This window comes from Equus asinus, chromosome 1 (assembly GCF_041296235.1).
Source record: "Equus asinus isolate D_3611 breed Donkey chromosome 1, EquAss-T2T_v2, whole genome shotgun sequence".
In the NCBI taxonomy this organism is placed as follows: domain Eukaryota; kingdom Metazoa; phylum Chordata; class Mammalia; order Perissodactyla; family Equidae; genus Equus; species Equus asinus.
This window is the reverse complement of record NC_091790.1, coordinates 134,022,769-134,046,516: the sequence shown is the minus strand read 5'-3', so window position 1 is coordinate 134,046,516 and position 23,748 is coordinate 134,022,769. Positions and strand designations below refer to the sequence as shown.

Here is a 23,748-nt window from a genome sequence, read left to right as displayed (position 1 = left end):
CTCAGTAAAAATTTGTTAGACATAGAGTATTGATATTCTGGCTACTCAGTAATATAACAATTAAATATTCCAAAAAGTATATATTTTGAAAGGTAGAAATAAAAAATTCTTGCTTAAAGACAAAATAAATGGTATCTGAGATGACGTTAAAAGATCTATTTTGAAATAAATCTTTAAGTTCTTAAAATTTTTTATAAAATAAAAAAGGAATCCAGATTTTCTCTTTTTGTTTAGAATAAAAATCAATTATCATAAAAAGGTACATAGAGTACACTTTCAGTAACTAGAAAATACAAATAATGGAACATTTTAGTGAGTTACATAAACTGTTTCAGTTAGTCTGGAGTAGTAACCTGAGCATTACTGACAGAGCAAATAAGATACAATTCCTGTTAATCTTCAACACACATCTATTATCCTTTGCCACAGCAAAAAATAAGATTATGGTGTCAGTGCTTCAGAAATTCACCTAATGGAGTCCTCACATTGCTGCTTGTTTATATCCAGGAAGTAATAGAAATAAAAAAAAGAAATGACACTGAAGTCATAAATGTAAACATACCCAATATGAAACACGGTCACTATGATCAGTATAGATGTTGAAATTCCAAACACTTTCCTCACTCTTATTCCTTTATTGTAAAGTGGAACCTCGCTATTCAAATCCCCTGCAGTTTCTGCCATCAAATGTGAGACCCACGAGGGCAGCAGGCCCGTCTGTTTTCTTCAACACTGTACATGCAGCACCCTGCACAGTGCCCGGCACAGGGGAGACACTCAATAAATACTTGTGCAATGAAGGAAAAAGATATACAAGAAAAGCCAGTAATCTGGGGACTGGGATGGGAGGTGGGAGTGGGGAACAGAAAACAGAACACATCAAAGTGAAACAATGCTTGCAAGAAGTCATTCACATTGTCATATCAAAAGAAACTTAAGTAGAACAATACTGACATCATTTTTATTCAATACTTAGAGCCACATGTAAAGGCTTCACTGAGCCTTAAATTCCAAAACAACTCCTAATAATTTAAAAGCAGCATTGAAGAATTTTTTTTTTTTTTTTTGGTGAGGAAGATTGGCCCTGAGCTAACATCTGTGCCAATGTTCCTCCATTTTGTATATGGGACACCACCTCAGTGTGGCTTGATGAGTGGTGTGTAGCTCCATGCTGGGGATCTGAACCTGCGAACCCTGGGCTGCAGAAGCGGAGTGTGTGAACTTAACCACTACAGCACTGAAGAATAATTTTTAAAAAGCTCATTAACTTGCTATTTTGTAAAACAAAACAAAACAAACTTGGAAAATGTTTGTATAACGAACTCATGTGGGTAAAAATATGCATAAAAAAATTCTGCAAGAACATAAGAAACTATTAACAGTGGGAAGGAGTGGAGGGCCTAATGTTTGCACTGTTTAAAATCAATTAACACGTATATTTTATACTAAAACTCATGAGGAGAAAATGTCTAATTTCTAAATATTTTTGAAACTCAGGCAGAAATTTAGAAATTATAATCTTAAGAATATACTGATGATCGATAATACTGGTAGAAGTTTGCACTTTTTTTTTTATTCTGTCTTTATTTACCAAAGCAGAAAGAAAATTTCCAAAAGCTTATACTTAAAGAAAATTTCCAAAAGCTGAAATGGCAAACATTTATCTGCTGGTTTCTGTTAAATATTATCAGTGATATTATTTATCACTGAATATATGTTTAAATTTACGGTTTTGAGGTTTTCCAAAAATGAGAACTATTAGATATTTAGTGGAATTAGGTACATGACAGACTCAAAAACAAATAAACAAAACCTAGCTGCTCATTCTAACATTCTAGAGAATCCTTTTATATAATTTTAAAAAATGATCTCAGTAGAGACATCATAAGTAGAAGAATATCAGAGGATTTTATTACAGGTGGATTGTCTATAAAATTATAAATTGTCATTTTTAGCTCTCAGTTACTTTTTTTTTACTGATGATACACTTTACTACAAAAACACTTAAAAAGGTATGGTTCTTGAATGATGGCGTATATATCAGGCTAATACCTAACCCTCTAAAAAATAGGTGTCTGTGGAAAAGTTTTCAAGTGAACGCAATTTCAATTATCCATTCTGGGACTAGTAACAGTATTCTTTGATGGTGTCTCACTGTAAGATACTGTATTGGAAATCTGTAAATTAAGCAACTGTTTCTTATGATATGCATCATTTTCCCAGTTGGCATGTTCATCTAGAGACTTTCTTATACAGTTCTTTAGTTCATCAATTCCTTCTCTGGTAATTGCAGAGATGGGGATGATGTGTTGGAATTCTATAGTCCTCTCTGGAATCATGTTTTTTTCAAATACATGCAGAAAATCTGAAACAAAGAACACAAAACTAAGCTGATTTTCATTGTCTTTGAAAGTAAATCAAAACTATGTTAGAGGTTTGATTTGTGAACCAAGGAACCGAAAACTTAGCATTTTAATTCCTTTTTTCCTTCTCTAATAAGCACTCAGAACCTCTGGGGGGGGGTTTTATGTTTGTTTTTGAGGGAGATTAGCTCTGAACTAACATCTGCCACCATTCCTCCTCTTTTTGCTGAGGAAGATTGGCCCTGAGCTAACATCTGTGCCCAGGTTCCCCTATTTTATATGTGGAATGCCTGCCACAGCATGGCTTGATGAGCAGTGTGTAGGTCTGCACCCAGGATCCAAACCAGCAAACCCTAGGCTGCTGAAGTGGAGTATGTGAACTTAACTGCTGTGCCACCAGGCTGGCCCCAGAACCTTTCCTTTTTTTTTTTTTTGAGGAAGATTAGCCCTGAGCTAACTGCTGCCAATCCTCTTTTTGCTGAGGAAGACTGGCCCTGAGCTAACCTCCAAGCCCATCTTCCTCTACTTTATATGTGGGATGCCTACCACAGCATGGCTTTTGCCAAGCAGTGCCATGTTCGCACCCAGGATCCAAACCGGCGAACCCTGGGCTGCCGAGAAGCAGAACGTGCGAACTTAACCACTGCGCCACCAGGCCAGCCCCCAGAACCTTTCTTTTTCACTAGTGACAATGGTAAGGTTCTTGGCACATGATCGGTGCTTAGTAAATATTTGTTGGACGAATACATTTTAAACCAAATTAAGTATAATAAAAGATGAATCACAGAAGATGATTTACCTACAGAAGCAATAAATTTTGTTTTGGGGGGAGGGTCAATTAAGTGAGACAACATTCCTGATTTGGGATATTCTAGCTTGCCTCAGCACACAGGTAGCCTTTAACTGCCCTGAAAGTATAGGCTTATCATCCCTGGTGCCAGGAGCCATACTAAAATTGAAAAGGGTGTAAGCATAATTCATTTCAGAGGTCATTTCAGATGAATCCAATCTATCACCCAACAGGGGCAGACAGCTGTTATGTTACTTTTTCCTCTTCCCTGCCACCAAGGCAACGGGGGAGGGGATGGCATAGTGATGGGATGGGTTAACACTGGTACGAACTGGAAAGGCTGGACTGGAAGAAAATGGAGAAGCCAATATGGAGCTTAGTTTCTGAGATTCATATGCCTGCAAGGAAGTCCAGAGAGGCTACCTCAGGAATTATCACTGGAGGGACTATATTTTGTTTTATGATGGTCCAAAATAGCCACGAACTCTTAAGTTATCCTCCCTTCTGGCACATCCTCTGAAAATTCCCTTTCCTGCAAGGCCAACTAGCAAACAGATCTAATGACCTCATAAGGCAAATGACATTAAAGAATAAAGACTATTTACTAATTCCTGGGAATATGTATATCTCAAAAGTAACTTCCTAACTCAAGGACAGCTCCAAAATGTAAATTACACATGGGAGAGATTTTTGAGAGGGGAGAAAGGATCTTTTAGTGCTGTCTGGTAGTCCTAGTACGTTATAATTTATTATCCTCAATTTTTATCCCAAGGATAAAAACAGAGAAATTAGTACTATTTAAAAACGTTAGCTATATACCATTCTCCCTACTTTTTCCTCATTTGTGCAAGAGGTCGTCCTCTACTAAATTCAGAAAAATGAAAGCATCGTCACTGCAGGATCAAGTGTTCTGCAAAGGCCAATATTTAAAACTATTGAAGTTTCTTTAAGTTCCTTTACACAAAGTGGTCCATTTAGAAACAAATTTCAAACAAATAAATCCTTCTGGAGTAACAACATCTATTATTCTGTGTCACACATACATAGATACTCAACTTCTTTTTGGAAGATCAGTATTTTTCAGAGACCTATAGAGCCAGCAGTGCAAAGATACATACATCTTTAGAACCATCAGCTCTGTTTTTAAATTTGTAGTGTATAGGGAAACAAAGTCCTAGAACTTGTGAAATGTTACTGAAGTGAAAGACTTCACAGGTGGATGCTGACATTGTCCTCTTCTGATCCAAATCCCATTAACTCTTTAAATCAGCCCAGTTTAAATCTTATTTGTTCATGAAGCTGACCTTTCAGCTCAAATTAATCTTTCTTTTTTTTTTCTCCTCTACCTTACTGTCCATATCACACATTCTGAAACTTGATAATAGTTTTGTTACAATGTTACTTAAATGTACCGTGTATGTTCTTTCTTCAAACATACTTTTTTTAAGAGTAGCAACTGTCAGTTTTCTTTTCCACGGATTATAACTCTTAGCATTCTCTGAACCTAGTAGGTATTCATTAAATTGGCATTAAACGAATGAGTGACTTTACCTTTAGGATTCTGGAGTTGGTTCATCAGTACACGGAACTTATCTTGTGCATCTGGCAAGTCCATTTTATTAACTGCCAAGAGTGCAGGTTTTGTCTGAAGTTCCTCTTTGTATAACTCCAACTCCTTTAAATCAAAAGAGAAAAACCAAATAATTTTATTAAAATATCTATAAAAACTACCTCTTTGGTAACGTCGTTCTTTACTTTATAGGTCCAAGTAATCTAGAGCTTATTCACAACTCTGAAATGCAAAAAGTCCCAACAATCACAAAACTAATTAACAAAGGAAATTCAGAAAATGCTTACTGGTTAGGTCATGTGATAACATATTTTAGCTCACATGACATCCTATAGACTGTGTAGGATGATTTTGTGCATAGAGCCAAATACAGATATTTGGACTTCTTTTAAGCACACAGATAAAATTCAGAAGTAAATAATGACAATGTAATGCCAAACCTGTATTATTCTAGGAAAAAGAGTAAGTGTGCTTAGGAGTAAATATTTTGACCATGGATTAGGCACTGTTTTTTAAAATATGACAGCAAAAGCACAAGCAAAAGAAGAAAGAGGAAAAGGAGACTTCATTAAAATTTAAAATTCTGCACTTCAAAAGATATCCTAAAGAAAGTGAAAAGACAACTGACAGAGTGAGAAAAAATATTTGCAAATCATTTATCTGATAAGGGACTTATATCCAAAATATAAAGAACTCTTATAATTCAATTATAAAAAGACAGCCCAATTTAAAACGGGTAAAGAACCTGAAGAGACATTTCTCCAAAGACACACAAATGGCTAATAAGCACATAAAAAGGTGCTCAACATCATCAGTCACTAGAGAAATGCAAATCAAAACTACTATGAAATACTACTTCACCCCATGAGGATGGCTAAAATAAAAGACAGACAATAACAAGTGTTGACATTAATGTGGAAATATTGGAACTCTCACACAATCGTAATGGAATTGTAAAATGGTGCAATGCTGCAGCCACTCTGGAAAACAGTTTGGCAGTTCCTCAAAATGTTAAACATGGAGTTACCATATTATCCAGCAATCCCACTCCTAGGTATATATCCAAGAGAAATGAAAACATGTCCACACAAAAACCTGTACACAAACATTAACAGTGGCATTATTCATAATAGGCAAAAAGTGGCAAAAGAAATAAGATATACAAAGTCCTAGAGGTAAACAATATCTTGCTGTGTTAGAGTGAAATCATATGGCTGGATAAAGAATGTAAGGGTCAAGGGACAGAGATGGACTGCTAGGTAGGAGCCCAACCTTGCCAGACCTCATAAACCATGTTCAGGTTAGCCTTTAACCCAAGAGCAGTGGGGGACCATCAAAGTGTTTTTAAGAAGGGAACAAACATCAGCTTGTCTCTTTTACAAAGATCACTCTGGCTGCCATATAAAAAATGGACTGGAGAGAAGTGAGATTGGAAGCAGGGAGAACAGATAGGAGAGACTGACAACATTCTAGTGAGAGCGGTTGATGATTACAACAGTGGTATGGATGAAGACAATCAAGTGAATTTCAGAAAGCTTTAGGATAATAAAACTGACAGGACTTGATGCAGGTGGTGAGAAAGATAGAATCAAGACCACTACCCAGGTTTCTGGCTTACATACTCAGTAAAGTTCTGGGGAAGCTGGAGAGTTTAAAAAAAAAGTTCAGTTTTACACATACTAAGTTTGAGAAGTTAACGGGACATCCAATCAAACATATCAATAGGCAACAGGTCTTAAAGCACAACCAAAAGATCTGGGTACAGATACAGATTTGGCAGTCATCAGTATATTAACTACAACTGAATGCTACTTAAAAAATGAACAGAAAAGAGCCTAAAAAGTAGACTGAGAAATAGTCTAAGAAGTATGTAAGAGGAATTTGGGATCAAGGAAGGTTCTATCAATTATGACAGTGTGAGGAGCAGGTGAACATTGAGGAACTGGAGACAGCAAGTTTAGATAAATTTTTTTTTTTTTTTAAAGACTGGCATCTGAGCTAACAATTGTTGCCAATGTTCTCTTTTTTGTTTCTTTTTCTGCTTTTTCTCCTCAAATTCTCCCAGTACATAGTTGTATATTTTAGGTGTGGGTCCTTCTAGTTGTAGATAATTCTTTAACTGACATCAAAGTTTTAAAAAGTACAGGTGGAGTATATGTTTATTCTAATTATTATATATTATTTCATACAGTCCTATATGCCTACATGTTAAACCAAATACAAAACACAGTAAAACAGAAAACCTACTTTTGTAAGCAGTATTATGGTTTCAAAGGCAGTTCTGTATTGAGTTTGAGAAGAAAGCTGAAATCCAGAAATATCAACCTTAAAAAAAAGGGGAAAGAGACAGCCTATAACATAAGAACATCAGCTATATATTTTATATTTTGAAATGCTTTACTCTCTCAGGCTAAAAATAATTTCTCAAGCTATACTCTCTTGGTATTTTAGGAATTCAAAATAAGTAAAAGAAATCGTGGTGTTAAGATAACTAAAATTATTCTAATAAAATGACAGTCATTATTAAAATGAGAAACTAGTATAGATAAGACAATTTATACCAATATGAACAATCTCATATATAATTCTAACATCATCAATGAAGTAGGAAAGAGATAGTCTGTAATACAGATGTTACAATTCCTGAAGAATTAAACCTTGATAAATATGGCCAAATTTACATCTGATATAATAAACAACGCCATTTCCATCCCCATATTATAAATAGATTACTTACTGTGTTTGACCCCCATGTAAACAGACTGAGTGGTGTAACATGCTACTACTTCGTCTTTAAATCTTACTATAAAAAATTTCTAGGAAAACTAAATTCATTGATTTTCACATTCATTTGAACATTACATTGATATGCAGATGACTTACAACAAAAAGCAGTTGTCTAGTTCTTTCTATATGCTTGAGGAATTTGTGGCCCATTCCTTTGTTCATATGTGCTCCTTCTATTAAACCAGGAAGATCAGCTACTGATATCTAACACAAAATTAAATGATTTGATAAAAAAGAAAAATATATGAAAACTACAAGTACATTACATCCAAAAATTTTCATATTTCAATTACAAACAGTTCCTAATTTGTGATTACCACTGCATCTTTATAAAGCCAGGATACCTTTATAACAAAATAAATGAATTAAGAATCAAAATCCTTTGTTATCAGAAATTAGAGTCCCATTTTTGCTTATTAATCTAACAGTCTAGGAATTTTAGAGATTAGTTTAACATTTATTGATCTCATAAATTCTCTTTAGAATTCCATAAACTATATTGTCCGATATGAACTTTTCATAGAATTTCAACTTGCTAAATTCTTAAAAGTATACAAGGATATTAATTGAGCAGACATCTACTTAGTGCAGCTCTGTAGGTTTAAGTTTTAAATTCTATATGTAACTGATTATTTGGCACCATTGTTCCTTTTCTGTTCATATTCTACCAGGAGGACTATAAACCAGTCTTAAGAAGTAAAGGATACAGTGTTCCTATGCTCCTTTTGGAGTAATAAAAATTGTTAACCATCATCCTACACCTACACTTTTCAAACCTCACTGCATATCATAATCACCGAGGGAATTTTCAACTACAGATGCCCAGGCCCTACCTCCAAGGGATATGGTTTCAAATCTCTGGGACCCAGGCTTCATTTATCATTGTCGTTCTTAAACCACCCAGATAATAATTCTGATGTGCAGTAAGGAATGAGAAGCACCGCTCTACACACACTGCCAGTGTGGGTAAGCATTTCAGGTTTGCTTTTTTTTTTTTTTTAAGATTTTATTTCTCCTTTTTCTCCCCAAAGCCCCCTGTTACACAGTTGTGTATTTTTAGTTTGGGTCCTTCTGGTTGTGGCATGTGGGATGCCGCCCCAGCATGGCTTGATGAGGGGTGCCATGTCTGCGCCCAGAATTTGAACCGGCAAAACCCCCAGCCGCCGAAGTGGAGCGCACAAACTTAACCACTCAGCCACGGGGCCGGCCCTGCATTTCAGAGTTTTAAAAGAAGTTGTGACTATGGGACAAAGCAGTATATACAACAGAGGTCTCATGTCCTGAAATTTTCTTCAGAGGTTCTCTACTGATTTCCCTTAAAAATTATAAACAGTGTTCTCTTTTCCTCTAAACATTGTTTACTATATTTTTATTATCTTGTATTTGTAATTTCACTTATTTAGTATTCTATATAACTGCTGAAGTTTTTTAAATTTTTATTATATCACTATTATAAATGAATATAAATCTTTTACGCCTTCTAAATTATGTCAGTGGATTATATAAAACCACATTGATACGTCGTCACCTTAAGTCCACACTTTACATTAGGGTTCACTGTTGGTGTACAGTCTATGGGTTTTTTTTCCTTTTTAAAGACTGGCACCTGAGCTAACATCTGCTGCCAATCTTCTTGTGTTTTCTTCTCCCCAAAGGCCCCCAATACATAGTTATGTATTCTAGCTGGAGGTCCCTCTGGCTCTGCTGTGTGGGGCACCGCCTCAGCATGGCCTGATGAGTGGTGCTAGGTTCATGCCCAGGATCCGAACCAGAGAAAACCTGAGCCACTGAAGCAGAACGCCCAAACTTAAACCACTCAGCCATGGGGCCAGCACCCTGTGGGTTTTGACAAATGTATAATGACATGTAACCATCATTATACTATCATACGGAATATTTTTATTGCCCTAAAAGTCCTCTGTGTTCTGCCTATTCATCCCTTCCTTCCCCCAATCATTGGCAACCACTGACCTGTTGACAAACTGGACCTAAACTTTCAAAGAACAAGAAGTTATATTCTTATACAGTATTTACTATTATAGTGCTCAGCAGAATTGATTTGATCATAGTTTCACTTATTAAAAACAAAATCTTGCTACTTTTTTCCCCCAAGACCACAGAAATAGTCAAATACTATAAAGACCAAGTACATTCACTTCTAACCAAGTGTTTTATTTTAAAAACACCCACCTGTTTGAAATCATTATACATAATCTTTCCAAGTTCAGGCTTTAATGTTGTGACTATAAGAAAGAACAACAATAAATTAAGGCTAGATAAAGGCTGGTACTCTCAAAATTGTATTAGCATTATGTATAAAATAAACAACATTTCTTTTCTGTGAACAATTTAATTCAGATTATGTTCTCATTTGTTGAAATTGAAGGTACAATTATCTTGCTATGTATGATATACTTGGAAAAGGACAAATACAGATTTTTACAATCTGTGTAAGTCTAATTGAATTAGTGGGCTTCAAAGTTCATCTGTTGCACTTTAAGCAGCATGGTAAAAAGGTATTAGGGTGGGGGTTAGCATTTAGGTCTGTGGCTCAAATTTGTCTAGTCCTTTCTCATTCAGTTATCCCCAAGTCTCACCAATCCTGCACTAGCCTCCTTCCTATGACTTTTTGCTTTTCTTCTTCTTTCCTTCTCAAAAGTCCCCTGTGTCTGAACAATATCGGCCACGTAATTTATAGCACTTAGTACAAATTAACTCTACTTTCTCAGAGATTAACTGTAGAAAGGCTTAATGTTATCTTCCTGGTTAACGTCACTCTGTGCCTTTTTGTTCAATGACGGCAGAGATCCTACCATATTCATTCACTACTCTTAGTCTGAGCTTCCAATATGTCTCATCCAGCTACTGCAAAAGCCTACTAACTGTTCTTCCCAGATCCATTTATGTTCCACACCAATCCATTTTCTGTATTATACGCAGAGAGATCTTTTTGAAAAGCAAACGTAATCATTTTATCCCTTGCTTAAAAGTCTATCAACTGCTCTTAAGATATAAAGATCAAATACAGCCTATGTAGCCTATATGATATAGTCTCTACCTACCCCTCCAGGCTCACCTGGATTCCCTCTTTCCCTTACTCACGTTCTCCAGAAACACATGAATCTACTCCCTGCCACTACAGAGCTTTTATGTACATGCTATTTCCTCTGACTGAAGGGCTTGTCCCCTCCACTGTCTGTCACTGATTAACTCATATTTATTATTCACATCTCAGCACCACCATCACACTCCCTCAAAGAAGTCTAACGCAGTCACCTACACTCTTTCATAGAACCATATAATATTTCCCCATGTTTGTTAGTGAGCTATCTGCCTTCCCCCACTAGTCTGTAAGCTCAGTAAAAGTCAGAACAGTATCCGCTTCTGCTTACCGGTCTTTGTAACCCCAGAATCTACTGCAGTTCCCAGAAATAAATACTTGCTAAATGAATGAAAGAATTCATCTCTGCCCTCCTAATATTTATCAGAGTGCTTGATGAAGGGTAGGTGCTCATAAAATCATAACTAAACCTAAAAAATTATTATACAACAGAAAAATAAATGCAACAAAGTAAGTGACAAATACTAGGAATTTTGTTGAGGGCTACAGAGGTTTTAAACATTAATGAGAAATGCACGTATTCTATCTGCCATGAGTTTTCAAACTAAGGCTACCCTCAGAGTTGTCATTTTATTCATAGTAACTCAAAGAAAGATCAGTCTTTAAAACTTTACCTCCACACATTCCAATACATACAAATTATACTTACAAGCATAATCTGCAATTGCAGGTTTTGCGTGAGATATCTGACTTAGCAAAGATGATTTGCCAGCATTTGGGAATCTGAAATGAGAAAATGAAGTTATACATTACAACAAATAGTATCATTAATACTATCTTATCTCTGAATTCCTAACATTTCAGGAAGTAGATTTCTTAAATATTTCTGGAATTAAGAATGGAATATAATTTAAAAAAACCTTGAAAAACTTGAGGAACAAAATATACTTATGAAAAAGGTAAAGGTAAATCCATGCTAGATACTGATGATGTTTCAGTATTGAGAGCAAATAATTCAAATCACGAAAACAACAACAACAAAACTTGTAAATCACAGAAAAACAAAAAGAAACTAATAAAAAACGCCTGCAATCAACTATCCCTAGCCAAACACTAACAGAATATTACTTAAATTTTGCTGATTTTTTTAATTTTATATGGACATTCTGAAACATACAAAAGTAGAGAGGAGTGATGAATCCCATTTAGCCATAGACTAGCTTCAACAAACTTTAATACGTTCTCAATACTTTTTTAAAAGTTGCTTTGCCTGAATAGGGACCCAAATAAGGTCTGTGTATTACAATTGGTTGATAGGTCTCTCAAATTTCTTTTGGTAAAGGCTCCACACTCCATCTTGTTTCCCCTTCGCAATTTTATTTTTAAAGAAACTGGGTCATTTGTCCTGTAGACTTTCTTTCCCACACGCTGGATTTTTATGCCAACAGTCTCCCATGATATCATTTAACATGCTCTGTTGCCCTGGATTTTCTATAAATTGGTAATTCAACAAACAGCCTTGATAAAATTCAGTTTGATTTTATTTTTTCTGAAAGACTATTCATAGTTGATAGGCCCCCTTGTTAAAGTGAATTGTATAAGGTGAACACCTTTCAAAGGTGCACTGTAATTTACTTATTTCCTACTGTCAGGCATTTAGGTTGTCTCCAATTTTTTACTACTAGAAATAATATTGCAAAAAATATGCATACAGCTAGAAAGACATACACCAATGTTAATAGTCATCCTGAATGGTAGGATTAAAAGACAACTATTTTTTTCTCTCTGCAAATGAGCATTTATTATTTGTCTAACTTTTCTGCTAAAAACTTGAAACGCTGAGGTGACTATCCTTGAACCTTTACACACATCTTTAATCTCCTTCTTGAGATAAATTTCTAGATGAGGAAATACTGGACTAAAATACATGCTTGTTTTAAAGGCTATGATTTTATTGGTCAATTTCCCTCAAGAAAGGTCCACCATGCATGAAAGAAAGTACTAGGAATTTGGGTCACTTAAGAGATGATTTCCTAAATTTCATTCAGATAGTTTCATTAAATTTATTCAACAAATGGGAATGTAAATTGGTGCAGCTACTATTGAAAACACTACAGAGCTTCCTCAAAAAACTAAAAATAGAACTACCATATGATCCAGCAATTCTGGATATACCACTGCTGGGTATATAAATGAAGAAAATAAAAACACTAACTCAAAAAGATATACGCACCCCTACGTACACTGCAGCATTATTTACAATAGCCAAGAAATGGAAGCAATCTAGGTGTCCATTGATGGACGAATGGATAAAGAAAATGTGGTGTGCATATATACACATACATACACAATGTGTATATATAAAGATATATACATACATACATGATGGAATACTATTCAGCCATAAAAAAGGAAATCTTGCTATTTGCGACACTATGGATGGACCCTGAGGGCACTGTGCTAGATAAAATAAGTCAGACAATGAAAGACAAATGCCATATGATCTCACTTACATGTGGAATCCAAAACAAGCCAAAAAATCCAACTCAAAGAGAACAGACTGGTGGCTGCAAGAGGTAAGAGCTGGAGGGGTGGGCAAAATGGGCGAAGCAGGTCCAAAGGTACAAACTTTCAGTTACAAAACAAGTAAGTCATGGGGGATATGATGTACAGCATGGTGATTAACTAACTAGAGTTAATAATACTGTACGGCATATTTGAAAGTTGCTAAGTAAGTAAATCTGAAAACTTCTCACCACAAGAAAGAAAAATGTAACTATGTGTGGTGGTTGATGCTAACTAGACTTATTATGGTGATCATTTCACAATATATACAAATACTGAATTATGTTGAACACCAGAAATTAATATGCCAATTATATCTCAATAAAAAAATTTACCCAACAAGTATTTATTGAGCATTGACTTCTATCAGGCAATATTCTAGGCACCAAAAATATAGCAATCAATGTGACAAATGTGATCCCTGCTTTCACAGTTTTCCTTGGAATTTGAGCAAGCTCCTCTTTCAAAACTCTGCGAAACTTTCATTTGGAATAATGGTGTAATATTTTGAATATTAATTTAGAATTCTATACAAATTTATGAGCTCTTAATGGGGCTCTTTTAACAATTTTTCTCATTAAAAATATTTCTATGGGGGCTGGCCCAGTGGTGCTGTGGTTAACTGTGCACGTTCTGCTTCTCAGTGGCCCGGGGTTCGCCGGTGCAGATCCCAGGTGCGAACACAGCACCACTTGGCACGCCATGCTGTGGTAGGCGTCCCACGTATAAAGTAGAGGAAGAACAGCATGGATATTAGCTCAGAGCCAGTCTTCCTCAGCAAAAAGAGGAGGACTGGCAGCAGTTAGCTCAGGGCTAGTCTTCCTCAAAGAAAAAAAAAATTTCTATAATGAATTAAGAATAAAATTACGTGAGATTTCTTAATCACTCATTTCCTCTGGAAATACAGTATTTTCTTATATCCTGTTATACTCAAGCTCCTGTAACTTTTTGAAAAGCAAACTGCAACCATTTTTGTCTATGATTATCACTAGTTGGAGCTGCTTATTTCTTTCCAATATCCTCATATTTTCACAACAGTGATTAAGCACAGAAAATGCAGGCAATTATTTCCAAAGAGATCAAAGTGCAAGAAGAAAAAGGATGCTAATGGATGAAGAACAGATGGATGCTTGAGATTTTTCTTGAAAAGTACCTAATGAAAATTCTAGAGGCTGAAATCCAACCTACACAAAGATCAGATGTGACAACAGCAGTACAAGTGTATCAGTTACCTGATACCATGCTTCTAAGGTTCAGTTCATTCCTGAAACCAGCCAAAAGGTATCTGCTTATGCTGGTATTCATATTAGTAACTTTTAAAGAATAGTTGCCTGATAGTTGTAATAAAATACATGTTAAACATTGCAATAGAATACATGTTAAACATTGTGCTTAAGAATCGTGATGCTTTAATTATCGACTGTAATTTTAAGTCCACTTCTGAAAAGGTTACTACTTCAGTATATGAGTCACCAATAACTTGGCAATATAATGATGATGATGATAGCAGCATTCATAAATGCAGAGTATGTGTTGTGCTGCAAATGCAATATCTTACTCATCAACAACATTTTAAGGTGACAATTATATCCAGCCACTTTTAAACATGAGAAAACAAAGGCTTAGGGAGACTGTACAACTTGTCCAAGACCAGCCAGTCTGGTAAAGAAGCAGTGAGATAAGTGGAGAGGAAGATGAAAGAACTTAGAAAGAAACTACGGGAAGGGAAGGAATGGAACTGGCAGTTTGCAGCAGGGCAGCAGTTTTCTCCACCTTTTCCTTTGGCCTTCCATCTGACCACTGTGTAATGTTGTAGTGGAGCCAGGGAGAGGAAGAGAGAGAAGGAGAGGAGAAATGCAAAGCTGAAGTTTTCCCTTCCTTTATCTACTCTCTATCTCCCTCCAGTCAGGTACCAGCACTGCAAACCCCACAGCTAAACAGCATTGTTGATGAAAGAAGTGAGGCTGGTGGAAGAGGACAACATTGTAAGGTCTGCAGTACTGAGAATGGACAGAGATCCTAAGCAGAGCATGAAGGAAAGGGAAACAGTCATAGCAAGATCCAGCTTGGTACTTAGTAGTACATAATTCTGATGATTGAGACTGTCTGCACTGGCCTCTAGCCGTCTGATTAATGATACCTCAATATCTCTATTAAGATTTGTAGAAATATCTTAATCATTTTTCCCCTTCTTTTTATTTTCTTCTATCCACTTTTTAAAATGTGGTTTGTTTGGATTTCTAATTTTATTCCTTAATATCTGGTAACATTCTTTTACCTTTTTATACAACTGCATTTAATTGATTTTTCTTTCTTTATTCATTCTAACATTTCCACTGGCCTATTCAATTGCTATGATCTTTAACAAATCAATAACTATGAAACTCTAGTTGGCAATATGAAAATAACTACATTTAGCAGCATATTCTCAAAGTTCACAGTGTACAAACTCCATAAACTAGAAATAATGCTGGCCCCAAATTACCGTTTACATTTATTTCCTATTCATGAACTATCTCTCTGAAAGTATTAAAAAAGTATAAAAATAAAAATATGAATTATACTTACCCCACTAGGCCTATATCAGCCATAAGTTTTAGATCAAGGTGAATAACTCGTTTCTGGCCTTTCAATGGTAAGAAATTTGTAAGTAATTTACCACCAAGACCTCCTTCAGCTACCAAAAGTCTGTCTTTCTCTTTATTGAGTTCTCCTTAGAAAGAGAGACAAATATACTTAGAGCAAAGATTAGTAAGTAGAGCTAATCACTAATGACATTCTTCTTTCAGAAATAGATGCCAGGAAATTCCAATTTACAAATCTACAAGGGCTAAACAATAGGAATAAATTTCTATTGAAAGGTTGATGCTAGAAAAACACTTTTGTAAGAGGGTGACTAGTTATATGTTTTAAAACCAAGTAAATACTCTTATATCTTTAAAATAATCTTAAATCTAGCAGTTAATTTTGAGCAACTTTTAAGTTTTAAAAAGCTCTTTAGGGCCGGCCCTGTGGCTCAGCAGTTAAGTGCGCACGTTCCGTTTCGGCCGCCCAGGGTTCACCAGTTTGGATCCCAGGTGCAGACACGGCACCACTTGACAAGCCATGTTGTGGTAGGCATCCCACACGTAAAGTAGAAGAAGATGGGCACGGATGTTAGCTCAGGGCCAGTCTTCCTCAGCAAAAAAAAGAGGAGGATTGGCAGATGTCAGCTCAGGGCTAATCTTCCTCAAAAAAAAATTAATTAATTAATTTAAAAAAAAGCTCTTTAATAAATTAGCAGCTGAAATAGTGAATGTTTAAAAGAAATTCTGACACTCAAGAGGTATTGAGCTATTCATCATAGCTCCTAAACAATTTCATAAAATGTGCACATTTTTCACAACCTTATAATCTACAGTACACTCACCTATAATTTTACCATTTTCATCAGTTACTGAAATACCCACAGGTACAGGAATTTCACAGTCTTTTCCTTTGGAGCCTTTCAGTGCACTAACCCTACAAAAAAAAAAAAAAAGCTAAATTAGAATAAGGAAAACCCACTAAATTAAATGGTTTATGCTTCAAGCAAATATAATAGTTCACCAAGAAGACTAGCAACCAACTCTTCTAATGCAGATGTTAAGTGGTCAAATATTAGGGGAAAAATAAAATTATCCCTAATTATTTATTTGCATTGTAGACTACCATATCCCAATAAAAATAATATTAATAATTTAAGTTACCAAGCTAACCACCAAAAGTCATTTTAACTCATAATGAACTAAGATACATATACCTGAAATGAAGCGATCACTGCTAAAAGACCATCAAATTAGAAAAAATGGAAAATCCATCGAATAACAAAGCTTTTAAAAAACTGACCTCAAATGAAAGTATTTTAATTATAGGAGGCTCATCTGGCTACTCTCAAACTGCTCATAAGAGAATAAATTAGTACAAACTTCTAACTAGTAATTCCACTTCTGGGAATTTATCCTAAAAAAAAAAAAATTGAACCATCATGTAATATACTATATACACAAGGATGTGTATTGCATTGTGACTATAATAGTAAAAAAAAAAAATCAATAATTACCTAAATAGATGAATGACAAAATAATTTATGTTATTTCCAATATGATAAAACTATGCAGCCATTCTAAACAATTTTCGGGTATGGAAAAAAAGGCTAAGTAAAAGAGGAGGTTGGAAAATATTGTGCTCCTGGTTTTGTATACCCAAATTTTATATTCATACACAGTTACATTTGCACAAACACACAGAAGAGTCTTAGAAAAGTTTAATAGTGGTTATCTCCGGGTGAAAAAATTATAGGTGGTTGACCTTTTCTTTAATCTTTTTATTACTGATCTGTCCAATTAGCTCAAATTCCCATACCCACATACATGTGTAGGAACTCATTCATAAGAGTTTTCACAGTTATAATTTTCCATTTTTCATGTATTTGATTAATGTCTGCTCTCCTACTAGAGTAGTGTAAGTTCCACGAGCGCAGGGAACATATCAGTTTAGATCACCATTTTATCTTAGACATCTGGTACAGTGGTTAGCACATAGTAGACACTCAATTAATATTCATTGAATGAATGAATCAGACTGACATAAATGGATGAATTCGAAATATATTAGAGAAAGATTTAAACAGAACACTTCTCTTACTGGGATTCTGTGTTGCATATGGAGGCAAGATCTAATTTCATTCTTATTTGTTACTGTTGGTGAACTTTCTATTAAAATATTATTTTATTAAAAACATTTACCACTTAAATTTCAAAAGAACTTTGAAAACAGCTTTTTAAAATAACTGAAATGGTACTTGATAATTTTCATAGTTAAGTAAGCACAAATAATTACTGGGAGATGATTTCATGATGAACAAAAGCAGTCTAATGTTTAGTAGGCATTATTAGATTATCTGAAATTAAAATTTTACTTGATTACCTATATTTTGGAAGTGGTACTCAAACCAAGTCTTGAAAGAGGAATAGGACTTTGCCAGACAATCAAAGCATGAAAGGATGTGTTGGCAAAGTGAATATATATATATATATTATATGTATATATACACAGACACATACATGCACTGGATTAGGAGGAAACAAGCTGTGTGGTGAAATAATAAATAGTTATTTCTAGCATAACCCTGGTACAAGTGGGGTGTCATGAAATAAAGACACTGCAGTTCAAATTGTGAAGAGCTTGATATACTATATTAAAGACTTTGAATATTATCTTAGAGTAATGAGGAATATTTAAGGATTTTAAATAGGCAAGTGACATTAATAAATTGGTGTTTTAGAAAAATCACTCTAGGGATAACTGGATAAAGAATGGACTGGAAGTGACGATTGAGACTGGAGACAGGAGACCAATTTGGAGAATACTGCAGTATTTCAGAAACGATGAAGGTCTGAATTAAAGTCTGGCCTGTACCTATCTTTCTAGTCCCATCGTTCTCTACATTCCGTGTTTTGTGCATTGCAGCCACACTGGCCTTCTTTTAGTGTCGTATACTGGTATTTGTCTTCTATCACTGGGCCTTCAGTGTTCATCTTGTTATCTTTCCTGTAATGCTTTTTCCTTCCCTTCATCCAGCTGGCTCCTATTAATCCTTTAGATTTAAGTCTCTACATTCTAAAAAATTGCAACACACAATCCCAGTAAGAGAAACGTTCTATTTAAATCTCTCTTAACATTTAAATGTTATATAGCATCTTTAGTATACCACTGATCTGAACACAGAATAAAGTTGGAATTACAGCAACCTTACTTTTCAAAAGAAATTGTAAAATGATAATTCTAACAGATATAGGGCTCTCAAACTTTGCCCTGCAAAGTGATTTCAGTCAGATCATTCATAAAACACAAATACGGAAAAGAAATTTAAGGGTTTCTCCAAGGATTCCTTTTAACACCAGGGGATGCTGCTGGATATTTTGGGCAGAATAATTTGCTGTTGTTGGGAGTGTTCCTTACTCTGCATGACAGGGTGTTTAGCATCCCAACCTCTATCCTTTGCTTACGCCCATCCCCCAAGTAAGTGCCACATTCCATCCTCTAGTATTATGACCAATAAATATACCCAGACACTACCTTGGGAAGGGGAAAGAAAAAATGGGACATAAAGTCTAACCTTTATACTAACACTTCTTAAGGAATAATGGCACAATGAGAGTCCTGAGGAATCATAGCCTGCATTTTGATAAAAGCTTTAAGAATTTTTTATTCATTTTCTTTACAATGAAAGAAAAAATTCATCTCATATTTTGAGGCCAACATAATATGTTCCATAGAAAATAACAAACGTTAACAAAAAACAAACGTGAGATTTTGCTGTCACAGAGAGAAGACCAAAAGGAAAACACAGAAGAGATGTATCAGGGAAACAGGCTCTAAATTTTAAGGACTGTCTATGAGATGCTGGCAAAACTACTGGTGGTCGTCAGATGGAGGAGCATGGTTGAGATTTGAGGAAGGATTTCTAAAGATTGTCAAAGATAATTTAAGAAGAAAACAGTGGAGATTAAGACCATCTTCTGTTTCCACAGAGGAAGTACAAAAGAATATAAACAGACATTGGGAGAAGAAAAGGATGAAAAATTTAAAAGTTCCAAAGCATTCCTTAGTACCTTTTATCTTTACTAGAGTTGAGATAAATATTGTAGATTTTTGCTCAGTTACAAATACAGGGAATAATTTACTTCAAATTGCTAAATAAATTTTTAGCTTTTAATTTTTTTTTCTCCCAGTAGGGTTTAATTTTATAAAATCAGTCATTCAGTAAATACTTACCGACTGTTTGCTCCTTCTCCAGCCACAAACCGTTTCTGAGGATATTTATCTTTAAGTTGTTTTAAAGTCATTTTGTTATGGGCTACAACCCAAACGTCACCACCTTTTCCACCTTCTCCACCCAAACGAGGGTAACCCATTCCACCACTTCCTCCTCTGGTGAAGAGTCTGAGGTTATCGATGAAGTTTCCATACTTAAAGAGAGAGAGAAAGAAAATATTTGTATACCAAATGCACTTACCAACTCAGAACTCCTTTCTAGTATTTTGTTGCCACTAAAATTCCTAAAACAAGGAAATCAACAATGGCTTTCTGTATACCAAAGCTATAGTCTTTTCTTAGCTCACCTCCTGTATGACCTCCCTTTCCCATTTGATGAACTATCTTAAGATCCTTCAATTATCATGGTTGTCCCATTTATCCTCAAGATCTCTGACATTAGCCCACTTTTCAGTTTAGACTTTCTTCCCTGGGTGATCTCAGCCTGTACCAGTAACTATCACCTGGGTGAGATATCCTCTATGTTCAGTCTCTTGACCCTCTCCACCAGGAGGTAAACTTAATAGTCTAAAGCACCTAAGAGCAAGATCTGTATTTAATTTATATTTGAAACCTCTCAAATATGTAACTTATTCTTAGGTATTAATTGAAAGGATAATAGTCACCTCAAATACAACATGTTCACATGACAAAACCAAAGTTTCCCCCAGGTAAATTCTGTTACTCTGATGTTCTCTCAAATAATAGAACTACCATTGAGACAGCATATGGGAATCTTTGACTATATCTGTTTCTTTTCCCAAAGCCCTACTAACTATAAATCTCTCTCTTCTGGTACAACTGCCCTAGTGTCTTGACCATAACATTAGCTCCTAACTAGTCTTTCAGTGTCTAGTCATTCCCTCCTCAACACGTCCTTCATTTTGCTGCCTATTTCTGTGAAATTTCTTTCAGAGCTATTTTTCTGAAAATGGATCTGATCTCTAATCATGTTTCTCCCTACTCAAAAAACATTCATGGTTTTTTGCTCTTTATAAAATAAAGTCTAAAATTCTCAGTGCTATATTCAAAGCTCTTAACCTACACTTCATTTTATTCATTCAACCCCTTCCACCTCCCCTTCCTCTCTCTGCTTTCACTACATGATATACTGTTTGTTATGTCGCCATGCCACTGCTTGTGCTTTTCCTCTATTCACAATGTCATTTGTTCTATTCTATCATAAACCTACCCAAATGTCATATTTTCTGATGTCTTTCTTAATTCTTCTAAACAACACTTACCACTGTCTTTGCCGGGCTCTCTCAGCAACTGGATTATACCTCCACTATTACACTTTTGAAATCTTATACTGTAGTGTTTACTTTTGTTTCCCTCACTAAATCAATAACTTCTTGCCAGGTCAAGAACTATGTATTAACCTCCCAGACTATCAAAATTCCTTACAGCGTAATTTCTTAAATTCATAACCTTCTTTAGTTATTTAAGATAGTTCTAAATATCAAAAACATCTGGGAACTTTTTTCAAAATACATACAGTCCACTGACCATTCTGATATCCTCTGGAGGAGGGGATGAGGATAGGTCAAACCAGCATATTTAGTGAAAGCTCCCTTGGTGATTCTGATGCAGTCTAGATCTGAGATTGTGACGGATGAGAGCACAGCAAAGACTCAAAGTGTAGGTTTTCAACTGAGTATGCAAATACAGTCATGAAATAGAATGTTGTAAGGGAACAGGGTAAAAGGAATATATAAAAGATGAACTTGAGGGCTAGCCAGAGTATTTTTCTCTGGGGGGTGAAGAACTCATGCTTTGATTCTGTGAGACCAGATCAGAAACGCATCACATCCAAGTGAGTCGATCCTCCTCGAAAAATGACATTGACTGGAAGTGACTGTTCATGGCAATAAGGCTACACAAACAGCCTCTAAGAACCACAAAAAAAGTAGTAGTTTCTTCTTTTAGTTGAAGAATTGGTTACCTCATACACCCAAGTACTACCCTCCACAAGTCTTTTTGACTATCTATTTTCTGGAAAACAGAAGGTTGGATAAAGTATAATTTCACTCATAACCACGCCTCTCCCTCCAATAAAAAGAAAACTCCTGTTTTTAAAGTTCTGTTTAAAGTGTGACACACTTTTTACTCCTCTAGATTTATCAGATTCTGAGGTTTAGACGCCAAATTTAAAAGGAGTATCTCACTCTCCTCATCTGTCATAAGGTAATGGCCAAACTATGATGCCAGCAGGTTTCAAGAAAATATTTCTAGTAAGGCTCTTACAGAGGTTTTTTTAATGAGGCAGCTATAAATTTTTACAGAAACGATTCTAAAAGCAGCCCAGCACAAAAAGTGACCTAAATGTCTTGCAAGAAGGCAAGCCAATTACATATTTTCGTTTACTGATCAAAAGCCGTCTTTTGAAAGCTCTTAAAAACAATGCATTCGAGGGAAACATATATACGATTAAAAAAATAGACTATGGCTATTATTACTTAAAAGAAGAAAAATATACTATTACAGACCAAACAAAAAGTCAACCCTACATCCTACATATGACATACTGTGTGTCTAAACGGCAAGCAGGCCCCCAGCTCCTCGTCCCAAGTCACACAATTCCCCCGAAGAATCTCAAACCCGGCCCCCCAAACGACCATCCTCACCGCGCCAGACAGACACACTCTTCTCACCCCTCCCAGGCCGAGCCCGACTCTCGGAGGGGCGGAGAGGACTACGGTAAAACCAAGCAGGAAAGAGGCCCCCGAAAGAAAAAGGGGTGGGACGGAAGCGAAGGAGAACCAGAGTCTCAGGTGGGGCTAGAGGCAATAGCCTCCCAGGCTCAGAGTGAGGGGCACCAGTCACGGACCTTTCTTAATAACACACAACTGCAGCGAACCATGACTGCGAGGGGTCAGCATTCACTCCCGCGGAAGACGGACACACTGAAGCGCCGCGCGGCATTTTTACGTCACCGCCGGACGCCGGCGCTATTTTTCCTCGCACGCTCCCGGGCAGACAGCCGCATGCGCTGTATGGTCCACGCCCACGGGGCCAGGCGCCGGTGCCCTGCGGCACGCTCTCCGAGGAGGAGGAGGAAGCTGTTGAGGCGTTGAAGCAACATCAAAGCTGAAAAAAGTCTTGAGAGGCTCTGTGACAAGGGCCAGTGAGGTGCAGAGCGCGTGCCTCAGGAAGTCACGTTTTGAATTGGAAGGCACTGGCGACTGACCTGGCTTGTAGGAATTTTTACGCTAATTGAGGAGTGAAAAAACTCCAACAGACAGTAAAACCAAACGCGCAAAAAACACGGAAATTCAAGCGGGAAAAAAAGAGTCCGAGTAGCTGTTCGTTCATGGAGAAGCTCTAGTAAAAGCCCCCAGGAGACAATGAATTTAACACTTGGGACACAAATGTCAGGACCTGAGCTGTGTAAGAATTTCATTTTGCTCAGCGGGGAAGGAAAATTGCCTTCAAGTGTTTGTCAGAGAGTGGCTTCTTGGAGTCGGGTAGACGAGAGTCTTTGCCCGCCTCTCCTTTGAAGCGCGCCTTCGTGAGAGAGAGATCCCCTTTCCTCGGCCGCGCTGCACCGGCAGGGGGCTCGGCGTCGCAGTCAGCCCCCTCCCCTCCTCGGCCCTCCTGCAGTAGGAAATGCCCACAGCCGTGCCAGGCGGCCCGGCACCACGCTGCCAGGCTTAGAGTCCCTCCTAACCACCAAGCCTGCTCATTTCTGGAATCCTTTTCACATTTCTACCCCTCCCTTAGGACAGTGATTATTTGGAAATAGCGAGATGTGAAAACTGGCCCTCTCTGTCTT

The 23,748-nt window shown here is 36.4% G+C and overlaps 1 protein-coding gene across 2 annotated transcripts; it reads right to left on the bottom strand.

Moving 5' to 3' along the window:
- Window positions 1-939: 939 nt before the first annotated feature.
- GTPBP10 (GTP binding protein 10) lies at window positions 940-22,982 on the bottom strand. Of its 2 annotated transcripts, none has more exons than XM_014842917.3 (10): window positions 22,804-22,982; window positions 19,935-20,128; window positions 16,546-16,637; window positions 15,705-15,849; window positions 11,281-11,354; window positions 9,701-9,753; window positions 7,607-7,714; window positions 6,971-7,048; window positions 4,705-4,828; window positions 940-2,365 (listed from the first exon to the last, which is right to left on the bottom strand). In XM_014842917.3, the coding sequence occupies exons 1-10, from the start codon at window positions 22,834-22,836 to the stop codon at window positions 2,106-2,108; spliced, it is 1,161 nt and encodes a 386-aa protein (XP_014698403.3). In that variant the 5' UTR covers window positions 22,837-22,982; the 3' UTR covers window positions 940-2,105. The 2 variants fall into 2 exon arrangements, with proteins under 2 accessions (XP_014698403.3, XP_070364230.1); XM_070508129.1 differs by having other exon boundaries at window positions 15,705-15,846; window positions 22,804-22,954.
- Window positions 22,983-23,748: the final 766 nt, after the last annotated feature.